This window comes from Clytia hemisphaerica, unplaced genomic scaffold, assembly GCF_902728285.1.
Source record: "Clytia hemisphaerica strain Z4C2 unplaced genomic scaffold, Clytia hemisphaerica genome assembly, whole genome shotgun sequence".
Classification (NCBI taxonomy): Eukaryota; Metazoa; Cnidaria; class Hydrozoa; order Leptothecata; family Clytiidae; genus Clytia; species Clytia hemisphaerica.
The window spans coordinates 898577-916943 of NW_027103638.1; the positions used below are offsets into that span (position 1 = coordinate 898577).

Sequence of the window (18367 nt, forward strand, 5' to 3'; positions counted from 1 at the left end):
TACCCGTTTAAAAGTCTTCTATTTAGTTTTTCGAGAGCTTTCGAATGGTATACTTGATAATGTCTGAAAATGAGTTTGAAATTTTCAAAAAATTTTGCCCTTAGGGTTTTGCCTAGGGAAAAAAGAAATGTCCCAAAAAAGGGATGTTCCACCAGTGGGATTTTAGGGGAATTTTTCCTGAGGCATAACCATCCTATAGAGAAGGTCTGGAGAAAGTTTCAGCTAAATCTTATTGAGGACACTTTGAGGAACTTTGAACCCCCCCCCCGCTGATGAGGCCATTTTTCCCAATTTTTCCCAATTTTGACCAATTTCCGCCAATTTTCCAATTTTTGCCGGCTTTTGACGATGCTTTGAGGAACTTTGAAGCACCCCCACCTGTGCAGGTGTGTTCCCTCACATCCCCCCTGACCAGCGGGCACCGATTGGACTACCTGGAGCCCCGGCTGGGACCTCCAGGGGCCGTCCACGGTGGTACCCAAAGGAGGTCATTTTTTCCAATTTTCAAAAATTTTCAAGCCTTTCCAAGCCTTTTAAAGGCTTCGGAGCACTGGTGGAGGGTGCTGGCTTTTTGAGAGAGAGCAAGGCAGAGGGTATCCGAAGGGGTCCAAAGTGCTATGGGGGCTGTGGAGGGTTGTAGAGGCCTCAATTGCTCTCACCGACAATTTTCCTGGTGAGAAAGGGGTGTAGCAGCCTCAATTGAGGAGGTCATTTTTGGAAATTTTTGCCAGCTTTTGACGACACTTTGAGGAACTTTGAAGGATCCCCAACGGTGCAGCCGTGTACTTTCACATCTCTTCTGACCAGTGAGCACCAATCAGACCCCCTGGCATATAGACCTAACTCTTCATACAAAAATTACGGGAAACGCATATTTGGACTTTGTACCCTATGCTGCACTCGAGCACTTGGGCTAAAATCCCGCAAAGGCGGGACAAAAATCAGTTTTTTGAAGTTTGCAAAAAAATGCCACATAGAAGATCTTTCAAATTCAGTATAGAGCAGTAAAAAATACAACTTTTCTATTTTTCCTTTTTTTTGCAAAAGTTCTAGGAATGAAAATAAAGGGATAATGATAATTGAATACTATCCATTGATGACCCACGGCACTATCGTAAAGCTAGAATCGCTTCGCGTACTCTTCGCTTGAGAAAATGATTGACAGATTGAAGTTTTCCATCCCCGCGGTGCGCGCCGCGCGGGAGCTCGGACGCTCTGCGAGAGTTCTCGGCTCAATCCTCGGACCACGCTAAAATGGTAGACTGAGCTGTGATAGATCATTTCGATGGAAGTTGTTGGAATGTTTACAAGGCTCTTGACAGAATATTGTTTGTTTTATTGTCAATGATGACAGTGCCGTTATAAATTTTGTTAGATCTGACAAATTGATGTTTGTAAGTGCACTTTATAGTTTTGATTCCCATTGAAGAATCATATTCTGGTTTTCATGTTATTAGATGCTGTTTTAGAGCTTTAGAGCTACACTGCCTGGCACACCGGCTGGGACCCCCAGGGGCCGTCCGCGGTGGTACCCAAAGGAGATCATTTTTTTTCCAATTTTGACCAATTTTCAAGCCTTTCCGCCTTTTCAAGCCTTTTAAGGACTTCGGATGACTGATGGAGGGTGCTGGCTTAGAGGAAAAGCAAGGCAGAGGGTATCCGAAGCAGTATGAAGGGCTGTTGAGGGCTGTAGAGGCCTTGATCGGTCCCACCGGGGCTGGTACCGTAAGTTGGTCTAATGTCGACATCCGTCTTCTAATTTCGACATCCTTCTTTATAGATAGGAATAATAAGAAGGTCGAAATCACTGATAGACTAAAGATTTTTCCTCTCATCGCGCTAATCGAAGTCAATCAGCGATTCCGACCTTCCTCAATTTCTATTGTTCCTATCTCTAAAGAAGGGTGTCGAAATTAGAAGACGGATGTCGACATTAGACCAACTTACTGTAACTAAAGGAGGTCATTTTTCACAATTTTTGCCGGCTTTTGACAACACTTTGATTGAGGAATTTTGAAGAACCCCCAACAGTGCAGACGTGTACCCTCACATCCCCCTTACCAGTGGGCACCAATCGGACCCCCTGGGACCTCGGCCGGGACCCCCAGGGGCCGTCCACGGTAATACCCAAAGGAGGTCATTTTTTGTTGCCGAACTTTTTCAAACAAAGTTTTTTGTTGAATTTGTCAAACCTTTCTTGTTCTCGAACTTTATTATCGAACAGAGTTTTTTGTCAAATTTATCGAACATTTCTCCTTGTCGAACTTTGTCGAACTTTATATGTTTTGTCGAACTTAATCGAATACTCACAATTTTAGCGACTTTTAAAAAGTTTGATTAAAGAATTTAATCAAACTTTTGTCGTTCGATTAAGTTCGACAAAGTTCGATTAGTTCGGTAATCGAACTGTTCGATTAATTACGTCAAATAAAAAACAAGCAAACCCGGAATGGCTACCTAAGTTGGAGCAGTTGACAGTATCAATCGAACACAATCGAACACAATTGAATATATATTACCCACCAGGAATCGGCCGTGCGATTGAGCAGGGGGGGGTATCGAGTCAGTGTACTGGCCCATAGCTGGTGGGGTGGTGTATTTTTTAGGTTAAATTGAGTTAGTACAGTGTACTAAAAGGGTGGTCCTCTGAAAAAAATACAATGAAAAAGTTAGTACAGTGTACTAAAAGGGTGGTCCTCTGAGAAAAATACAATGAAAAAGTTAGTACAGTGTACTAAAAGGGTGGTCCTCTGAGAAAAATACAATGAAAAAGTTAGTATACTGTACTAGAAAGGTTGGTGTTCTGAATTGATACACACTGAGAAGTTAGTACATTGTACTAATTTCATGGTAAAAACACACAAACCCAGTGAATTCCCATGTATATTTGCCCTAATTTGCCAGGTCCAAGCTGGTCCGAGACCTTCAAGTCAAGGCTGGTTAAGCTATACAAATTGGTACAGTGATTTTCTCCCAATTTTTCCTGTTTACTTGATTGGATTTGTTTCAGATTCGCAGCATGCGCAAGTGGAGACCGGCCTTAAGTTCAATCTTGTTTACGTTTTTTTTAAGGCCCTATCTACATTATGGCAACAACAAGAATTTGTGTAAACGTTCGAATCGAAGCTTTCAAGTTTTATTTAAAAAAATCCGCTCTATTGTTTTATGTTTTTAGTAACCTTGTTGGATTGATGTTAATTGAAAAAAATCTGTATATAAGTGAAATCACCGGGGGGAGGGGGTGAAAACGACCGTACGTTCGGCCAAAAATCAAGTCTCTAAAATTGGTCCCTTACAGTGCAGGAAAAATTTGGCTGAAAAGCGACCCTTACAGTATAGTGTAATTTTTCGAATTTTACCTCAAAATTTGATATTTTTATAAAATTTTACAGGGAAAGCACCTTTTTATATATTTTGTATAATATTACATTTGATAAAAGATTTTCCGTTTCAGTTTGTGTACAATGTTATTAAGTCTTTTATTTTTATTTTTCAAAAAAGAAAAACTGCTACAGCTTGCCCAGACAATCAGAAATCAAGTCACAAGAAGGGAAATAACTCAAAGTTGGTTTTGAGTGTTTTGACGTGCTAATTTCAGCTAATTTCACTGTATTTGATTGACTTTGCTTTGTCTGTTTCATTGTTTCAGTGTTTGTACTATATAAGGATTCAAGTATTTTAATATTCAAATCTTTCCTTTTTTATTTTGGTGCTTTTCTTAGCAAAATGCTTCAAAACCTTTGTATATGCTGGCAATTAAACTTATCTGGCCAAGAAGAAATTAGAACAGTGCACTCACTATAAGGGGTGGTTTCTAAACTTATCTGATCGAAAAAACAGCTAGTACAGCAGAGTACAGTGTACTGAAAGGGTGGTAATAAAAATCTAGTTAAAGAAAAACCTCAGTACAGTGTACTAAAAGGGTGGTATCAAAGCTCCGGCTGTGGAAGAAAGTTAGTACAGTGTACTAAAAGGGTGGTGTCAAAGCCCCGACCGTGAAAAAAAGTTAGTACAGTGTACTGAAAGGGTGGTGTCAAAACCCCGGCAGCGAAAAAAAGTTAGTACAGTGTACTAAAAAGGGTGGTGGTCTAATTTTTTGGAAAAAAATCCAAAAATCAAGTTAGTACCCTATGGTCCAGTACACTGACTTGGTACCCCCCCCTGGATTGAGATACGATTAGGTATTCAACCACGTTTGATTGGCTGGTTTGATTGCGATTTTTGTTTGAAGTTGTTCGATTGACCCCGTCTGGATAAATATAAAAAGAATACACCGTTTAGGAGTGTCGGCTGCGCACGCGTCAATCCAATTTTCCATTGTTTTGATTTTAGCGATCACGGAAAATTCACTCTCCTCCGTAAAAAAACGGTAGGTAAACATCTGGTTCTCATAAGGAAACATAGCAGAAAAACGGTAGGTAAAGAACTCCTTTTAATCATAACTTCTTTTCCTCTTGATGAATTTTTGTGAAATTTTCAGGAGAGATTTATAAAATTACCATTGATATCATGTTCAAATATCTAAATCATTCTCTTTAAAGGAGAGAAAAAAATTCACAATGTTTACATTCCTCTAACTTTTCACAGTACTAAAGTGCGCATTTTTACCTACCATTTTTACCGGGCCTCTGCAATGGAGTACCGTGAAATGGCGAGACTCCTAAACGGTGTATTGTTCTGACAGTCTGGACGAAGTGACACAATTCACTACCTCGGTCGCTGGTCTACTACTGCCTGAAAAATTGCCTAAAATGCCAAACTTAGAATACGTTATGGCTAACTAAAGGTCTTGAAAACGTCAAAAAATTTTGATGAACATGTACCTACATACCTACCTAAAAAAAGTCCAGAATTCTTGCATCATTTGCCCCGCGTGCTTTCCACATGCAATTTCCGCGCCATCTTGTTTGTGTAGCAGTACCGTCACCGGGAAATATTTTGGGGAAGAATTCGATCTCAGTTGGACTCACAACGCCACAATTAGATTATACTAAATATTCAGACTTTTCTAATTAAAGTTTTATCGCCAACTCAAAAAATCCTAGAAAGTGAACCTTGAATCGTCGCCTCTTGACTTTTTCTAAACACTGGCAAGGAGGAAAAGACAATATTCAGCATATTACGATTCTCTGGAGGTATTTACCTACAATTTCACAAACAAACATTTTGTGCGAGAAACTTCAATTCAAGCTTTTAAGTTAACTGCACCGTTGTTTTTATTTTTTATCAGGTATCTATGACACTGAAAATCAAATAGAAACTAAAAGCAAATTTTTTCTTTAAAAAATATCTTGATAATATCTTTTATTTTTATTTTTTTTCTTAGTTGAATTGGACTTTGCCAGAAAGACAAGATATCTTCACCATATTCTGTTTTGGTTACAACACAAAGAAAGCTACAAAAATGTAAGGGCTTCTTAATTTCATTTTTATACCGTTATTATTCATACTTAAATTTTTGAATCTCTCACTCACACAACAATGGGTCATTCCAGATAAATTTTATTACCCCCGTCTAACGACGTACATTTTGAAATGTTTTCTAGCTTCAAAAATAATTTTTTGTTCAGTGGTGGTCCGAAATTCCAATGAAAATCCATGTCTTTTTGCAAAATACGTTGGAAATTCAACTCTTATCTTTTTTGCTGTTTTTATTTCAATTGCCTTGGAAATTCATGCATTTTCTTCTCTGGCCTTGGAAATTTTAAATTTTTGGTGAACACCGTTGCCCTCTGAAATTTTGTGTCGTCCGCCCCCTGTACGTGTTACAGACAAATTCTGGAATGGCCCAATACCGTAAGTTGGTCCAATTTTGACAACAACCCACGGCATGGCCCGAGCATAATGTTTGGGGCCTCTTGATTGATACTTTTTTTAAATGGCCCGCGCGTGGCGCAGTTTCGTACCATGTTCAGGCCAGATTTTCGAAAACTTGCTACGCTCGCGCGTGTAATTTCAGGACCCAATATTTTTATTTTAAATTCCTTATTTTAGCAAAGAAATTTAAAAATCTTCATCTTTATTCAAATATATATTGTTCAAATATAAAAGTTAATCATCTATTTTCCAATTAAGTTAGGAAAATTATTAAAAAGTTAATCATTTGAATCTTACATAATATGGTCTTCTTTTTATTCTTTATCCCGTTCCCTTTTCTTGTGGTCTTCCCCTATTCGAAGCAGAATTTTTCTGGATCGTTTTTTTTACTGTTATACAACTTTGTGAATCAAACTGGTATTTGGAACTTTGAATTTGTTTAATGAAAATATTTAACAATGGATGATGATAAACCAGGAAAGGTAAATAAAATTAAATTCAATTGTAAATGGCCCGAACATGGTCCGAACATGTTCGGGTCATGCCGTGGGTCGTTGTTGACATCCCTCTTCTAATTTCGATCACCCTTCTTTAAAGATAGGAATAATAGGAAGGTCAGAATCACTGATGGACTAGATTTTTTTCTCTCTCAGATCGATAAGCAAAGAAAATTAGTTCAATCAGGTTCAATGTGTCAGTCAGTTAGTGAAAGTACCTCGATTTCAAGCATGGTCAAAGTTCACAGTAAGAACGACTTTCTTTTTTATTACGGAAACCAAATGAGTGAGAACAAAGTCAAAACCTAAAAGTCAGTGCTCTGTGGTTGTGAAGTAGTTTACAAAATTATTAAGATAAAAAAAATGACATAGTACTTTTAAACAACTTTTTTCAAAATCATTTTTTGAAGCTTCTTCGTAGGAGAATGTGTCTTTCCATAAGGAATTTTGTAACACTTCATGGCAGATTAATAAGACAATCAGTTGGGTGTTTAAGATAAAAACGGCAATTATTGCTCTTTTCGGCAATTATTGCCGAAAACAACAATTTTTTCAACAATGAAATGCTGAATCAGCAAAATGTGTTGTCCTTTTAAGGGCAAAGATGTCAGAGGTGTTTGAAAATAGTAAAATTGCTTTGAGAAAAAGGTTTTTCAGGATTTTTAAAAGTGATTTTTTCATGGACAATAGGAAAACGAAAGCTTCTTCGTTTTAGTTTTCGCATTTATGGGGAAGAATAAAACTTTTAGAAAATGTTTATTCAATATGAGGATTCCCATTTCCGTAAAATCGCAATTCCCCATGGCTGCAAAATGGTGTCTATGGGTAATTCTTTTGTTCCTTTGCTATTTTCTTTTGTTCTATGTGACATAAAGAAGCTTCACAAACCGAAGTACTTCCACTAACTGTCAGTGATTCTGACCTTCCTATTATTTCTATATCTAAAAAAGGGTGTCGAAATTAGAAGAGGGATGTCGCTAGTAGTAGACCAACTTATGGTACAACATACGATCAATAACTTTTTCCAATCAATGACCATTTGTTAACCAATCGATGGATTGGAAGCGAAAAGAAGCGGCGAAAGAAAAGGCGCTGTGGTATAGTGGTCATTGACCTTGGTTGCTGCACAGGCAACTGAGGTTCGATTCCCAGTCGCAGCCTTTCACTTGGCAAGTAAATGAACCTTCACCCGGGTCAACCCATGCCATGTGAAGAGAATTGGGTACTCAGTGTAAGGTGCTGGCGGCGCTCTTTGAAGCATCTATAGTTGCGAAACTCAACCAAATAGAATAGAAAAAAAAGATGTCATTGACCACATTCCTGGAATTTTCAAATGAAGCAGCCTGAAAATGCTACGAAAAAATTATTTAATGGTGGAAGGAAAGTGAACAAATATCATATCAATATCATTCTTGCAGCTACAAGGTTTGAACATGAGAAATTGGCAAAAATCATTCCGTTTTTTCCATGTCTTTATAATAATTCCTTGGATTGAGATGTTTTGTGATGTTTTACATGTTATTCAAGTAGGTTAAAACAAATTACACAACCCCACCACCTCAATCACTATCTAACCAAACCGTATCCACTTTGTTAATCTGGTTATCAAAATCTTTAAAAAGCATTCAAGCTCTATCAGAAAGATTTTCCCCTGCAATGTCTCATATTGTATCACTTTTATATCAGCTGACTTTCACATGTATGCTCCATATCTGCAACTGGTGTGATTTCAATTTAACTTTCCTAGTTAACTTGATTCTTAGGCTGTTCCTTATAAAAATCCTTATGGGTGTCATAAAACAATTTTCAATTTCTTTTCAAAAGTGATTGATTCAAGGGTACATTTTAGATATAGCACATGTTCACACTAGGTATTTAAAAAGATAATGTTTTATAAATATGAAGACTTTTAAGGGCTGAATGCTCAATGATTCCTTGGCCATGCTAATTAAATCTGTTTACTGGTTATAATGGAATAGGTTATGTATCATGTTGAAATTTAATTTTTTATGGTCTGATTCTTTATCTTTTAAGAAAAATCAAAAATCAATTTTACTTTAAAGTTAAACTTAAGATTTTTCAAACTCGAAATTATGCATCAGGCTGACTTAAAACACTCTTTATCTAGTGACTCAGAAAGAAGAATGTTTTTTGGAATAACCTTATTTTAATGATTTTGTACTACTGTAATACAGATTAAATATTGTATCAAATAATCTCTAACACTTTCAGGTCCTACGAATCAACACCAATCAGTAACTCTCCTTCACCGTATGGGTAACTAATTTACTAAACACTGAGTTGAATCAGAACTAACAAAGTACATTTCAAGTTTACAATAAAGAACTTGCTAATAATTAGATATAATTAACACTATAGATATGATTAACACTAAAGATACAATTAACACTATAGATACAATTAACACTATGATTATTGACATTTAAATATTAAAACGGAACTTTAAATAACCAACCAACCTCCCCTAATGGCATTACTAAAATCTCAGACATATTTTAGGACTAAAATAATTGTCCTTGATTCATTGAACCATAACCCAATTTTAAAAATAGGTATGTTGATAAGTATGCAGGCCATTTTTCATGCCCTTTAAGCGTCTGATTATCAGACGCTGCCCCTCTTGAAATTACTAGAATATTGGTAAAAGCAGCCTTTTTAATGGAAAAACACTGGAACAAGCACTCTTTTTGGCCACCAACGGACGCTGCCTTACCTTTCTAAAATATGGCCTGGTATGTACACATGTTTTAGCCGATCTTGAACCTAATTTTGCTCTGATTCTCTCAAAAAGGAAACTTGAATATAAAACCCTGCACAGGTATTAACAGTAAGGGTTCTACTTTTTAAATCGAGGAATTGCATGTCTTCAAAAAGTTCTTTAACCTTTCCGCCCCGAAAGACGTATCTGATACGTTCACCATACGTTCCGAAAGACGTATCTGATACGTTTTTAAGGTAACCTTTATATTTGGTCGGATTACGCCCCAACCGTCAGAGGTACGGTAAAACCGATTAAAAAATCGGAATCAGCGTGAAATTTCAGATAAGAAACAATCAGGGTTTGTTTTGCTATGACGCAACATTTTTCAAAAATAGAAATGGTAGACCAAGCTGTGTTGCGTGATTTTGTGAAACTGGAGGAGGCAGAAAGTTAGCTATGAAAGTAAGGGTTTATAAAAGTGTTTTAGAGTTTTATTTGGCTTTTCAAAAGTATGGAATTGTATTACCTAACTATAAAGAAACCTTCTAAAGAAAAAAGTAAGTGTTTTTATCAATTTTTCAGTTCTCTATAATTTTTTGAAGTTTTGCACCAAAAAATGACTTTTTCGCGACATTGTTTTTTCATATACCTTTTGTTTGGCTTCATAATTTCTGTCCAAAACAGTTTGAAGTACTCAGTTAAACATATTTAGAAAGGGGAAAGGTAGGGCTTTCCAAAAATATAAGGGTTTTTTTCTGAAGTTAATTTTTCAAAAAGTTATAACGGTTATCGTGAAAATTGCATTTTCATCAAAAAACGTTGCGCGCAGACGGGCTGAAGATATAAAAATGTTGCGCGCTGGAAAGGTTAAATGTGAAAGAATCTTGATTTGGTTGGAATAGTTACATAACATGGAAAAGATTGAAGACAGTATATGACGAAAATTCTTAGTACATAAAGTTTTTAAACAATAATACTTTTGAAAAATATGTTCTCTCTGAGATTTTAGTAATGGGGTAACCTTTAACATTTACTCGGCTTAAACATACATTTTTTAACAGAACACAATATTTTGAAGATTATCATCAAGTCAGGGGGGGGTATCGAGTCAGTGTACTGGCCCATAGCTGGTGGGGTGGTGTATTTTTTAGGTTAAATTGAGTTAGTACAGTGTACTAAAAGGGTGGTCCTCTGAAAAAAATACAATGAAAAAGTTAGTACAGTGTACTAAAAGGGTGGTCCTCTGAGAAAAATACAATGAAAAAGTTAGTACAGTGTACTAAAAGGGTGGTCCTCTGAGAAAAATACAATGAAAAAGTTAGTATACTGTACTAGAAAGGTTGGTGTTCTGAATTGATACACACTGAGAAGTTAGTACATTGTACTAATTTCATGGTAAAAACACACAAACCCAGTGAATTCCCATGTATATTTGCCCTAATTTGCCAGGTCCAAGCTGGTCCGAGACCTTCAAGTCAAGGCTGGTTAAGCTATACAAATTGGTACAGTGATTTTCTCCCAATTTTTCCTGTTTACTTGATTGGATTTGTTTCAGATTCGCAGCATGCGCAAGTGGAGACCGGCCTTAAGTTCAATCTTGTTTACGTTTTTTTTAAGGCCCTATCTACATTATGGCAACAACAAGAATTTGTGTAAACGTTCGAATCGAAGCTTTCAAGTTTTATTTAAAAAAATCCGCTCTATTGTTTTATGTTTTTAGTAACCTTGTTGGATTGATGTTAATTGAAAAAAATCTGTATATAAGTGAAATCACCGGGGGGAGGGGGTGAAAACGACCGTACGTTCGGCCAAAAATCAAGTCTCTAAAATTGGTCCCTTACAGTGCAGGAAAATTTGGCTGAAAAGCGACCCTTACAGTATAGTGTAATTTTTCGAATTTTACCTCAAAATTTGATATTTTTATAAAATTTTACAGGGAAAGCACTTTTTATATATTTTGTATAATATTACATTTGATAAAAGATTTTCCGTTTCAGTTTGTGTACAATGTTATTAAGTCTTTTATTTTTATTTTTCAAAAAAGAAAAACTGCTACAGCTTGCCCAGACAATCAGAAATCAAGTCACAAGAAGGGAAATAACTCAAAGTTGGTTTTGAGTGTTTTGACGTGCTAATTTCAGCTAATTTCACTGTATTTGATTGACTTTGCTTTGTCTGTTTCATTGTTTCAGTGTTTGTACTATATAAGGATTCAAGTATTTTAATATTCAAATCTTTCCTTTTTTATTTTGGTGCTTTTCTTAGCAAAATGCTTCAAAACCTTTGTATATGCTGGCAATTAAACTTATCTGGCCAAGAAGAAATTAGAACAGTGCACTCACTATAAGGGGTGGTTTCTAAACTTATCTGATCGAAAAAACAGCTAGTACAGCAGAGTACAGTGTACTGAAAGGGTGGTAATAAAAATCTAGTTAAAGAAAAACCTCAGTACAGTGTACTAAAAGGGTGGTATCAAAGCTCCGGCTGTGGAAGAAAGTTAGTACAGTGTACTAAAAGGGTGGTGTCAAAGCCCCGACCGTGAAAAAAAGTTAGTACAGTGTACTGAAAGGGTGGTGTCAAAACCCCGGCAGCGAAAAAAAGTTAGTACAGTGTACTAAAAAGGGTGGTGGTCTAATTTTTTGGAAAAAAATCCAAAAATCAAGTTAGTACCCTATGGTCCAGTACACTGACTTGGTACCCCCCCCTGATCAAGTCCTTGTAGCAATAATGAACGGTGAAATTTTATTGTAATCAGGAAATTTTACATGATATTTATAATAATGGGTCTTTATAATTGACCTTTTATTTAATTTTACTGATAACCAAACCAATTAACTGACACAACTTCAACATAAAACACACATAGTTGGACCCTTGACAAACCCTTTTCAACAATTTTCTTGCTTCTGTAGGTCGAGTGAAAAGACCCCCATCACTGGCGACAACAAGTAAGACTTCTATTTTGATATTAGGCAAGACCAATTTGATTAGTTGTTTTATGGGCCGGACCCGCCCAGAAATTCCAAAAATAAAAATAAAAATCGACTGACCGACCCTCTTTTTTGGGTAGCTTGGCCCCCAAAACAACAAATTAAATTGGCCTCGTCTTACAGCTACTTTTTTGTTTAATTCCTAATCAGTGATAAATTTACCACTAGCATTTTTCTCATGTGGGCAGATCTCGTCTTGCAACTATTACTTCTTTATGACTGAACTTTATTTTCTGTTCAGGTTGCAGCAAACACAAAAGCAAGTTGACCAGGTTTGTTTTACTAATTTGTTTTTCCGTTTTGATTGACTAGAAAGGCATAAGTTCATTGAACAAATTTTTCTTAGTTATTTTCTGAATTGAAAAAACTTTTGATTTGAATGAAAAAGACTTTCATACAACAGTGCTTTTAATCTAGGACTACAAAGTCTAGCCGAAAACCAATGATGTATGCTTTTATATTCTAGGTTGTTGATATAATGCGACAAAACATGGACAAAGTTTTGGAAAGAGATTCTAAATTATCAGAACTGGACAACCGTGCTGATGCTCTACAAGCAGGAGCTTCACAGTTCGAAACAAATGCTGGTAAATTAAAAAGGAAAATGTGGTGGCAGAATTGTAAAGTATGCTTGCTCTCTTTAAATATTCGTCCATTTGTACCTATATGCCACTTTTATGGTCTCAGTGGTATCCTACACATTCTAAATCTAAAATCAAGTAAAAAGAACAATTCTTTTTCCAGAATTTCTCAATCAAAGAAAAACTGCTATTTTTTTAAGACACCTGTTTGAAAAGACTTGTTGTTATGTTCTAAGGCAAAATAAAGTACTAGAAAAAGTAATGAATAGAATCGCTCAATCATCATTTACTCTTTCTTTTAGATGTGGATTATTCTCATTGTTGTAATTCTGGTTATCATTGCAATTATAGTCAGTAAGTAAATACTGTCCTCAATGAAAGCTACATTTGCTTAGTGCATTCTTGTGCAATCAAATCAATATAATTTTCCCAATATATTAGGTTTTCACCTTGAAAGTGAATGGATGAGATTTGCAGTACCTACTCTTTAAGCTATGAGTTCTAGAACTGCTCGAAAAGCTTGCAAACGATTCAAGTGGTTTTGGACCCATTCATTTTATTATGATATAAATTTCCAGAGATATACCATACCAAGGGGGGATTGACCATGAAAAATGGAATGATATACCTAGAAAAATCTTCATGTAAATTATGAAAATGAAAAATTCACTGAAAATTCTAGATATAATTAACCAAATCTTTCCATTCACAACTTTCCTTTAAAATCGTATAAACAAATTTCCGTCAGTCAAAATGGGTCCATTTTTTGAGCCTCACCAATTAGAATATCCCTGTTCAGGCTTTTCCAGGAAGAAATAAGTAGGTGAGCGACGAATCACTCACGTAACAAAGACAAAATTTTTACGAAATCACGCACATGAACCAATCTTAGCGTGTGCGATTTTGTACAAAATGCCCTTAGATATTTTTCTATAGAATCAAAGTATAATTGATGTGCCCAATTTTTCGCTCATCATACGAGATTGACAAGTGTTTTACTAAAAGCGAGCGCGATCGCCCATGTCTTATTGAAAAGCATGCCTGTTCAGCAATAATTTGAAATGGCCAAAAATTCACCAAATTTACTGTTGGCATCATCAGCTGTACACCAAGATCTACATTTTGCCATTGAATCATTCTAATTGAAAATGGTACAATTTATTGAATTTCAATGTCTAAATTACAAAATTATTAAGTTTGGCACTTTACTGCCTCAGCTGAAATATTGTGAAATATATGAAAAAAAGTCCAATATATTTTAGATCGATTGTGGGGTTTTTCTGGTGGTTCTTGGAACCATAACTTATTTTGGTCAAATTTCATATTATTTTCTTTACTTTTCTTTAGTTTGGGTTGTATCTACCAATTAGAAAATCATTATTGGAGTTGGAACACTGTACTTCTGTAGCACAACACTGATGACAAAATGTTAGCTTTGGCTGGTCACTGGGGATATGATGGTATATATTTACTTTGGCAGATGATATTCTTGATGTTGTGAAGGAAAATAAAATGTGGGGAGAAGACACAATTATACAAATTGTTCTCATGGAGTATTTTGTACATAGCTATTTTTTTAATGTCGATATTGCAGTTTGTATAAGACCTTCTAAAAGATTGTTAATTATTATGTACAAAGCACACTTTTTGTTAGAAAGTGTTTGTGCGACAACCTTTTTCTTCCATTTCTTTTGTTTTTATGTTCTTTTTTTGTTTCTTTTTATGCCAATCTGATGATTTACTTTTAGTTTATACTGTTTTTTACTGTTTATTTAATTTATTTGAAATTCAAAAACATAATTTGTAATCTTACACGTAGAAAAAATGTTTCACTAATTAGTATTATCACAATTTAGCTAGAATTGGAGAAAATATACTTCTGAAAGAATTCTTTAATTAGAACAACTGTTTTTGCAGGGTGTCGTCTGTGATTTTAAGTGCTTTGTGTGATGTATTTCTTTCTACTAGTATCTGCTGAAAAAAAACTGCACAAATTATTTAACACATTGCTACGTTTATTATTTTGATTCTAGTTAAATTATAATAACATTAAATAATGGGTGCTTTGTGTATATTCTTTCATTACCAGAATTATATAATGAAATTAGAGGAAATTTAAAAATTGTTATCCTGAATTTTGCAATTATTTTTGATTTTTAAGACTTTCTTAATAATGACTGGAAGCTTCTTTATGTTTAAATGGGTAATGGACAGTACTGCTAATGGATATTGCAAAGCCTGCCACAAATCTTCTATTTATTTAGTTAGCCACAGTCTGTTGTAAAAAAATTATTTCTAGGAATATCATTTGTAGATCATTCGAACCTTCTATAGACTCATCCAAATTTGAACTACTCTGTTTTTGATTTAGAAATAAATGATTTAAAAAACACAAAAATTTACAGGATGTCAGATGGAGAAAATCAAAAATCACTTTTCAAACTTGATGGTAAATGGTTTCATGAAACAGGCAAAGTTTTCCCTGGGCAAGCAATGAGCCTTGAAGTTGAGGAAGTATTATTTCATCAGAAGTCTCCATATCAAGATGTGCTTGTTTTTCAAAGGTATCATAATTTTCATCACATTATGAGTCAATTCAATTCAAAAATGATTTATTTGCCTGCATAATTTATACTAAAATTTACAATTTGTTAAAATTACAATATAATTAGGTTGGGGAGCAGGCCAGGCTCCGACTAATCAATGGGATGACTACCTGGTTTCAAGTTTGGGATTTTAATAATAAGGGAAGGAGTATTACACAACAACATAAAAATAGCGATAGAACAATAAAGAACAAAAAAGTATGCTCAGTCAACTTTAGTGTAAAAGTTTTGCACAGCGATTCATAGTTTGCACCCCCTCCCCTTTTATAAAGGGGGTAGAGATGTCCTGAAAATTGCAGAAAGGGGGTGGGGGGTAAGACAATTTCTTGTAGAAAGGGGAGGAAGTTTAAAAAAAGGCTCATCCAGAAAGGGAGCTTTTTTAACGCGTTAGCAAATTCTTTGAAGCCATCTTTCTAAATTTCTAGTTTTTGCAGTCTTGGACTGGGTTAAAATCCTAAAAAGTTTTTTTTGTTTTGCTTGCAGTCTATTTTAACCAATTTTCAGAAGGGATACTGTGAATAGACTCGAAAGCAGCTCTTTTCAAGAGTAAATATGCTATCATTTCAGTTAATATGAGTGGTGTATAATGTCTTGAAGGTGGGAAAAAATCCCGATGATACCTTGATTTTGAGAGGGGGTTCCATCAAATTTTGAAAGGGGGTAGAACCTAGAGTGGGGGGGGGGGTAGTGACTCCCTTTTCCGAACTATGCTATTCATAGTAACTCAGAGTAATTTCTTGAAGGAAACTTAAGCAGGAAAAAATACTGAAGAAAGCTCATTTACAATTCTAAGCACTTATTTTGTCAAGTTATTTTATTTTGGTGATCAATAAGGTCAATAATTGGGATGACACTGTACTCCATATATGAAGGTAGAGCTAAAAATCAACTTCATAATAATTTTCGTAAAAATTGACAATATATTACAGAGGGGCGTGCCCCTTACGATCATCAAATGTGCGAATAACATCTTTAAAAAATTCAAAAAAGTCAGTTAAGCCGATTGCAGGACAAATTAATTTTCTCATATCTTATGGTAGTGAAGCAAAATCAAAAAGTAATACCAGGTATTTCAAAAAAGAAGTAAACTAGAAATGTTATAAATCTAAACTTTTCTGTATTAGAGGAAAGGCTAACTTAAAATTTGAGCCATATATTAAATTTGCTTAAGCCACTCTTTTCGCAAGTTTAGATTTTATAATATTTTAAAATTAACCAAAGCAAATTTGAGATTCCAAATCAATTTTGTTTTCTTACAGTAAAACGTACGGACGTGTGATGGTGTTGGATGGTATGATCAACTCAACCAGCAGAGATGAATGTGCCTACCAAGAAATGATATCTTTCTTACCCCTCAATTCGCATCCCAATCCAAAAAGTGTAAGATTGTTTTGTTGTATGTTTGGTGTTGTCTAGGATGAAACTTTCCCTATTCATTTCTCACTTATTAGTGAGGTTAAGTATCGATAGATAAATCACGACGACGGACGAATTTTCTCTAGCCCTCATTCGCGCCACAGCACTTTTTTACAGGCTGATCGGAAAGCAAGCTAGACTTATCCCGTGTATTATATCTGCTTTGCTTCTAGAACGGAAAATCAAGCAGAAATTCGTTCTGGAAGCAAAGTTGACATCATTGCGGGGTAAGTCTAGCTTGCTTTCCGATCAGCCTGTAGAAAAGTGCCGTGGCAAGAATGAGGGCTAGAGAAAATTCGTCCGTCGTCGTGATTTATCTATCAATACTTAACCTCACTATTGGGTATTGAACAAGAACAGTCAATTAGAGGGATCCAGTACCGCCATCACGGGGTGGGGGTGGTTAGTGAAAATAACCTCACTTCCACGAAACGGAAAGTAGTAATAAATTGTGCTTTAAAGTTCTTTAAACAAAGTAATCGAAAAGGTCACCTTAATAAGTCTTTCCTATTAACAAATATGAACTTGAAAATTGAAAATTATTCCCCCCTATCAAAAGGTTTTCTCGTTTACATAGACCAGCGTCCGAGATTCAGAAAATACCTTAAAAATGGTTTTCGTAGGGCACTGCTTAGATCAGGGCAAATTTTTTATATTATGCTCCTAATCAGGGTGTAGAATTGACAAAAAAAAATTGCCCTTCGAATCTCCTGCAGTTTTCGAGTGAATCGATTTTTAGTTAACCGATAGAACTTATCAAGGGTCCCTCCTCCCTTTACTAACGGTTTTTTTTTGAAGTCTCAAAATCAAATATCCGAGGCTACCAACGGATTCAGCGTGAAAAGTAGATAAAGAAAAATGTGGTTATTTGTTAAGTGACCACCTGGTGCCGAGAAATGGCATTTTTAAGGCGAAAAATCGACGTTTTAGGCGTTTTCCGATGACGTCAGCATTTTTCTGGGAGCATTTTCAGAAAAAATCATTCCCACAGCTGGATAGCCCTGAATTAGTAGTATCCGAAAATGGTATAGTTTGTTAACTTACGATGTTCCGATCTTGAGATATTTCATTTTTAAGGTGGGTAAATATGCTGAAAAACTGCTGATATCGATAATTTTCAATATTTAAACCAAAATATCTCGAGATCTATTACTGGTCTATTACTTGAGAAAAGATGAAATGTAGATTTTGATTGGACAAAGAAAAAAAAGAGAATTTAAGATTGCTCGGACTGATGCAAAGTTAAGAGACATGTTTCAATTTTACTCACCAGGCAATAGGCAAAGTCATATCCAAGCTAATTATTTTATCCATCTCTATCTATAATGATTTTCTCTTAGGTTCTTGTAGTTGGTGGTGGTGACGGTGGAGTAGCCAGAGATTGTGCAAAACATTCAAAAGTCGAAAGAATAACTATGATTGAAATTGATCAGGTAGTTTAAAAATCTTCCCCGTCAAAACTGTTTCTAGATGTCTGGTTTGTTTACAGTAAAAATGTTCTTTTTGGTAGTTTTGACGTTTTCAGAAGCCACCCAATAATCAACTTTCAGCTGCTTTAGGCTATATCGTTTGATTGAACGTATATTCTCTGAAAGATTTTTCGCTTTTCATCTTCATTTTGGATTTATTTTTAAAAAGCTTTTACGTACGCTAATATCCCACTCACGTTTATCTTTTTAACGAGCCCAAAATAACAATCTCGCTAATTCAAACCTCGAATTTTACTGACAGCTTATTT

The 18367-nt window shown here is 35.4% G+C and overlaps 2 protein-coding genes across 4 annotated transcripts in view; both read left to right on the forward strand.

Annotated features, from left to right (window-relative positions):
* Positions 1-5043: 5043 nt before the first annotated feature.
* Positions 5044-14721, forward strand: LOC136802784 (vesicle-associated membrane protein 3-like). Of its 3 annotated transcripts, none has more exons than XM_067059544.1 (8): positions 5044-5135; positions 5327-5406; positions 8547-8591; positions 11949-11984; positions 12268-12298; positions 12493-12651; positions 12910-12961; positions 13955-14070. In XM_067059544.1, coding segments are annotated over exons 2-8 (348 nt in total). In that variant the 5' UTR covers positions 5044-5135; positions 5327-5404; the 3' UTR covers positions 13978-14070. The 3 variants fall into 3 exon arrangements, with proteins under 3 accessions (XP_066915645.1, XP_066915646.1, XP_066915649.1); XM_067059545.1 differs by having other exon boundaries at positions 8547-8585; XM_067059548.1 differs by lacking the exon at positions 8547-8591 and having other exon boundaries at positions 13955-14721.
* Positions 14722-14972: 251 nt separating this feature from the next.
* The window catches only part of LOC136802779 (spermidine synthase-like), a 36553-nt gene continuing 33158 nt past the window's right edge, over positions 14973-18367 (forward strand). The window contains exons 1-3 of the mRNA XM_067059539.1: positions 14973-15171; positions 16473-16593; positions 17970-18062. Of these exons, the coding sequence (XP_066915640.1) occupies positions 15014-15171; positions 16473-16593; positions 17970-18062 (372 nt within the window). The 5' untranslated portion in view covers positions 14973-15013. The remainder of the gene's footprint in view (positions 15172-16472; positions 16594-17969; positions 18063-18367) is intronic.